At 40.9% G+C, this 6223-nt stretch overlaps 1 protein-coding gene across 2 annotated transcripts; it reads left to right on the top strand.

The window, feature by feature from the left end:
• Window positions 1-510: 510 nt before the first annotated feature.
• yipf5 (Yip1 domain family, member 5) lies at window positions 511-3229 on the top strand. 2 transcript variants are annotated; one of them, XM_003970758.3, is made up of 7 exons: window positions 511-632; window positions 1070-1187; window positions 1311-1483; window positions 1886-2031; window positions 2178-2359; window positions 2444-2611; window positions 2701-3229. In XM_003970758.3, the coding sequence occupies exons 2-6, from the start codon at window positions 1078-1080 to the stop codon at window positions 2604-2606; spliced, it is 774 nt and encodes a 257-aa protein (XP_003970807.1). In that variant the 5' UTR covers window positions 511-632; window positions 1070-1077; the 3' UTR covers window positions 2607-2611; window positions 2701-3229. The 2 variants fall into 2 exon arrangements, with proteins under 2 accessions (XP_003970807.1, XP_011609376.1); XM_011611074.2 differs by having other exon boundaries at window positions 2444-3229.
• Window positions 3230-6223: the final 2994 nt, after the last annotated feature.

Here is a 6223-nt window from a genome sequence, read left to right as displayed (position 1 = left end):
CTCAGGTTTCCTCCTGTTTCGCCCCCCTATATATATATATATATAAAAACACACATTACTTACACACGTTACAATGACTGCGGCTTGGTTCCACCCTGCAGAGCTTGACCAATTAATCAGCAGCTAGGAAAACACCAAAAAATTACAACTTCATAATATCATTTGTGTGAATTTGTCCAGTAAACTTTTAACTTCATGTTTTCTATATTTGATTGAATATATAGAAATATCTTCAGGTACTGCTCTTTTTTTCCTTCTTGATTTATATTTCCCTTGCAGAGTTACAGTGGGGGTACAAGGTTTTATGGAAAAGGAAGCATACTATAGTAAGCAAGCAAATGAGTTCCTTAGGTTTGATTGGGCTAAATTTTAAACATAATTAAAACGAAACAATTTCACATATTAGTGTTACTTATTTCCTTATACAAGATCCCAGTTCTGAGCTTAATTTTTGGAGTGTAATACCAACTATTGTCTTTAGATGGCAATATATCGTAATTAAGCGCAACTCTTATATGTCCCTAATAGCTTCCGGTCGGCTACTCAGTGACCCGGAAAGTATACCTTTCCTGACACGTAGCAGTAGCAAGTCACTATTGTGGTGTTTCGGATAGAATTGTCAAACAACACAGGTAAAGAACCACACTTTGGATGGTCTTATAGGTTTTAATTTACCTTTCTTTACGAGATCTTGAGTAGACTTTCGACACTGTGGTCATTATCACATGCGTTTAAACGGTGCCACGTCCTCACATCTGTTAATAGCTAGCATCGGCTAACAATCTAGCTCCCGCGGAAACTAAGCGGTAGCGACCCAGTAACTGAATTGTTGGGGTTTGGAATATTTTGACTCTTTACACATGTGATTTTTTTTATAGTTGTGATTCTCGACTTGATTGATAATGCAATTTAAGTTTCAAATGTTGCCATTACTATTTGCAAATCAACGGTAGCTAACACTAATTATTTACAAAGTTTACCCGAACCCAATATAAACCGTTTTTTCCGACCAGCCTTCCCCCACACAGATAATTAGTTACCGCTGCTATTTCTGCTGCTTTCCCAACAGACTGAAAGATGTCAGGGTTTGACAATTTCAACACAGACTTCTACCAGTCCAGTTACAGTGTAGACGACCAAAGCCAGGCTGGTTATGGCTACAACAATGCTGATAACCCCTACAATAAGTAAGTGTAAAAGCTTTACAATTGAACAACGTATATTACTGATATGTCATTTAAGATCATGATTGCTTGCATTTAATGCACTATAAGGGGAAATATTACTTTTGAACATTGTGATGATGACAGGCCATACGGACAGTATGACTACTCCCAGCCCGCAGGATACTCGTCTCCAGGAATGATGCAGCCACAGCAACCCTACACAGGACAGATCTTCCAGCCCACACAAACCTACACCCCATCTGCATCACAGTCCATGTACAGCAACAGCTTCGAGGATGAACCACCTCTGCTAGAAGGTGGAGGAGCACATCTTGAACTTTTTACTCTTATAGTTAACAGGCCAGCAGCTAAAATGTTACCAGGGGCTTAGACACAGCAATATTTAGTCCTGCATTCAGGTTCAAATACTTTTTCCTTATCTGGTTGATTGCCAAATTGAACCTACTCCTTTTTGAGCACAATTTGTTTAAGAAAAAACATTTTTCAATTACTTATATTTTCTGTTGTTTGCAAGCTCCACTTTTACATGGCTGGTTAAAGAATCATGCTTGTCAGAAACTGCTTTACGTCTAATTGTGCAGAATTACTCCTGATGTATTTGTTTTGTATTGAATTAATTTAGGTGTGTGTCTTAGAAATGTTATTCTATGTCTTGGTTTTCATATATCATTAATTCAATGAGTGTTTTCTTGATTTAGAATTAGGAATCAACTTTGATCACATCTGGCAGAAGACTCTGACAGTTCTGCATCCACTGAAGGCAGCAGACGGCAGCATCATGAACGAAACAGACTTAGCTGGGCCCATGGTCTTCTGTTTGGCTTTTGGAGCCACACTCCTCCTGGTAACTCACGACATTCCCATTGCTGAACAAAATGTAATGAAAATTTACCATTAAAGCTGTTAATAATACATTTCTAGATTCTCTACAGAATTTAACTGGCAATATTATTTCAGACAATAATTCAGGTATTTTTTAATTTTCCACAGTCGGGTAAGATTCAGTTTGGATATGTGTACGGTATTAGTGCCATCGGTTGCCTTGGCATGTACTGCCTGCTCAACCTGATGAGCATGACGGGCGTTTCATTTGGCTGCGTGGCCAGTGTTCTGGGCTACTGCCTCCTACCCATGATCCTCCTGTCCAGCTTTGGGGTCCTCTTCTCTTTGCAGTAAGTATGCCACAACAGTAAAACCTTGTCTCGAATGAAGCAAGTGTCTGAAACTCCATCCTGGTGTGTTTTTCTTCTCTTCAGGGGATCTGTCGGTATCTTATTAACGGCGGCCATTATTGGTTGGTGCAGTTTCTCAGCTTCAAAAATCTTCATTTCAGCGTTAGCCATGGATGGGCAACAGTTGCTGGTTGCTTACCCTTGCGCTCTCCTGTACGGAGTCTTTGCACTCATTTCTGTATTCTAAAAAAGGTCAAGTTTTAGAATATCTGCGGTTGGATTTATGTAATTTCAGCTTTATAATCATTGGTAATTACCAGCTGATTATGCTGTGGTTACAGATTGCTGGGAGCTCCTGTCAAAAATGCCAGCACAGGCTGTTCTTCTTTCCCTCGCCCCAAGTTGAGGTCACCATTGGGAGTGTATTCTCTCCCCCTATATATTTAAATGAAAAGGACTGTTTAATAAAGAATGTAACTCAACCCATCTTGACCATTGTGTTTTAAAGGTTTACAGACAATTTTGATTTTACGGTGTCGGAGTGAAGGAGAGATATTCCTAATAATTCACAGAGCTGTCTGTTTCATTTCAAACTGTCTGTTTCCATGAGGACAAGTAAGAACACTCAGCTATACTTGCAGTGCCAGTCCAGACCAGGGAAAGCAGCTTCTAGGAGCCATTTGTGACAAGAAATACCATTGAAAGTCATTGGGAGCATTGGCTCAGTCTAAGGAAAATGGAAAAATTGTTTTCTATGAGGTGAGACCAGATATTGAGGGAAAATGTAAGAAATTGTCAATTTTCAGATGCAGGCTTTTTAAACTGGTTGCCATAGTTGACCTTTATATTAAATGTGTATTTTACCGTTGACTCGCTTGATTTGTCATCTCTTCTCGTGCACATTTGGGTTGTCTTTGAATTATTATCAGCCTTCTGCAATTAAAATGCAGCCTGGAAAGAAGATGTGCAGTGATCTGTCCAAAACTGGGACAGTTAAAGAAATGATCAATTAAAATGTTAGTCCATATGAACAAACTCATTCTGTTCTTACACACCTTAAATAGGTTTTATTAAACAAGGGAGGTTTTGATCTCTACAGGAACTAACCAGCTCCTTTAGGCCTTCATGCTCAAAACTATCCTTTGCCCTTGATTGCCCAAGATCAGGATCTGCAGCAGCAACAGAGAGGCTCTTCATTCCATCTTTAGCTCAGAAGGTTTGTCATTAATGAAGCCAAACCTCAGCACACGACTGAATACTTCTGCAAACAACATCCTCTGCGTTTTTCCCCTCTCAATCGTCTTTGGTCACAACCCACAGTTGGGGGGGCTGTCTTTAACGGATGTTATCCCACTTAGGAGGAAGTAATAATTCAGAAGGCTTTTCTTTTCCACCAAACATCGAACTGATACTTTGAATTTTGAGGGCTATTTTTGCCTCTTGAAAATTTAGAAAAATCTAAAGTCAGTGCTCTTATTTATTTAAATACATTTTGCTCGTATCCTCTTATTCTCAGATCAGCATCTAAAGGGTCAGAGCTACATCCCATCTCCTATCTTTTTAAACATACTTAAAAAAACAACTTCTCACTAAAATCTCTTGCTGGAAAAAGAATAATGCCAGAGCATTTTCCCCCTGGGCACATCCCTGTTTGATTACATGGGAGAGTGTGAGATGACTCATTCAGAGTCTGGGTTTAGAACTTTACATTAACATTAATCAGCAGTTATTTTATATTTTTTATCCCGTTATAGATCAAGGTGGCTGTACATCCCAACATCTCCACCAAGGGGCAGTGTTGGGTTAATCTGCCCCTTGCGTGGACGTTGTTTTTTCTTTTTATTGGCGACCCTTGATTGATTTCACACTCAATGAACCCCCCACCCCCCAAAGAATACACCCAGTAAACCTTGAGTGCAGTAGCTGCACATGGTACTGAACTCCCAAGTAAGCTTGAGGAGGGAAACCTCGATCTGACGAGGCCGTTTGAAGGACCTTCAGGTTCCGCCCATAAAAATTTGATGTAAGATGGGAGCTAAGGCCAGCAGCCTAATTCATTACTGATGCTAATCAGGGTTTGTGTAAGAGAAAAACTTATTTGTATGTTGAGATATGGGTAAATGTTTCATCTTACAGCAGATTTTACAGTGTGATGGTCAAAAAGAAGGTTATGGATTTGATTCCCGCTAATTTGCACATGCATTTCTGCATGTTCCACCTGCACCTGTATAGGTTTTAATGGAGAATATGTCCAAGTGCCTGGCAGGTCTGTGTTTGGGTGTGTGTGCGCCTGGTGGGACAGTCTCCAACTCCTGTGCATGGCCCTGAGAAAAGAGTGACTGTATGGAGGAAGGTGAAATTTGTTCCAGGTGTCAGTGGCAGCTAGCCATTGTTTAGTGGGAGGGGCATCAGTGTGGCATTTATATCTCTTCTTTGCAGGAAGTGAGAAAACAGCCACATCTATCCTTTGGACAGAATATGGCTGCTTGCTTTATTGTAGAAAAACACAGAATAGCTATTTTAAAAAGAATGGCTCCTGTGTTTCACAGGTTGAGGCCATAATTCAAGAGAGCTGCATCCATGTTTTTAAAATCAATCTAGGAAAGGCAAAACCACATATCCAACATATGAACATAGAAGACTGAAGTAAAAGGGGGAGGAGGGGGAACAATCTACTCACTCACTCACTATCGCTTGTTCCTCCACTGAGGGTCGCAGGGGGACAGGAGCCTATCCCAGCTCAATGGGCGGAGGCAGGGTACACCCTGGACTGGACGCCAGTCAATCGCAGGGCTAACACATATAGACAAACAACCATTCTCTCTCACACTCACGGGCAATTTTAGAGTTTCCAATTAGCCTAATCCCCAATCATGCATGTCTTTGGACTGTGGGAGGAAGCCGGCGTACCCGGAGAGAACCCACGCAGGCACAGGGAGAACATGCAAACTTCACACAGAAAGTCCCCAATCAATCCCAACTGGGGATCGAACCCAGGGCCTTCTTGCTGTGAGGCCACGGTGCTAACCACCACACCACCGTGCCACCCTGGGAACAATCTAAATTTTTAAGTGAGAACACATAAATACAGTTGTGTAAAACAAAGCATGTGTGGAACCTCACTGCAGGCTGATCAAGACGTGGTCTTCAGGACGGGCAGACGAGTGGAAATGTATCAATTTGTATTCAGCAAAGCGGCACTGCCAGCTAATGCATCTGCAACACCAACAGCACATGAATATTCACTGGGTAACTGTTAGCACAGCACTGAGTGTGATTTTCTCCTGAAGCTTATTAGGCTAATTGTCCTTGTCCTTGTCAGCCAGGACTTTCATAGCAGCTGAGTCCAAACTTGGTGAACAATCAGTACAAGGAACACTCAACATCATCTATATGGTCTTATGCCCTTTATGTTTGGAATTACTTTTTTTTTTAACATGAGGAACTTGCAGGGTTGAATTAAAATTAGGTTTGAAGTTAAAGAAATATACAGTTACCAGTTACAATGTGGGAACCATTTATGAACAGTGTTTCAGGTATGTATTTCACATAGATTTGAATAATTGCAACATTTTTTCCATAACTTTTGAGAATGCACTCTGATGAAAGTGGCCACGTTCTGGTTCAGTAAGAGCATGATAATTTACATCAGTTCTCCATAACAGGCAGCAACTCACCTGACATCATTCTAAATTTGGAATTTCTGTAGAACAATGGGAGCGGTCCCTTGTGTCCTGTTCTCATGGGCAAAAGTCGGGCTGATGTGCTGACATGAATTTTCAGGCCGGCGAACATTTTTAACTGCACTGATTGATTATTGTGTCTTTTAGCCTCCTCTGCTTCTCTTGTGTTGCTGATATTTAA

Source organism: Takifugu rubripes, chromosome 15 (genome assembly GCF_901000725.2).
Source record: "Takifugu rubripes chromosome 15, fTakRub1.2, whole genome shotgun sequence".
Classification (NCBI taxonomy): Eukaryota; Metazoa; Chordata; class Actinopteri; order Tetraodontiformes; family Tetraodontidae; genus Takifugu; species Takifugu rubripes.
The sequence above is the reverse complement of the archived record's forward strand: the minus strand, read 5'-3'. Positions and strand labels throughout refer to the sequence as shown.

What these genes read in the sequence shown, in the direction of transcription:
- yipf5 (XM_003970758.3), top strand. Translation starts at nt 1,078, where the DNA reads ATGTCAGGGTTTGACAATTTCAACACAGACTTCTACCAGTCCAGTTAC. An exon ending in GCTGATAACCCCTACAATAA is followed by an intron (nt 1,188 to 1,310) that starts GTAAGTGTAAAA and finishes TGATGATGACAG; the next exon opens with GCCATACGGACAGTATGACT. An exon ending in TGAACCACCTCTGCTAGAAG is followed by an intron (nt 1,484 to 1,885) that starts GTGGAGGAGCAC and finishes TTCTTGATTTAG; the next exon opens with AATTAGGAATCAACTTTGAT.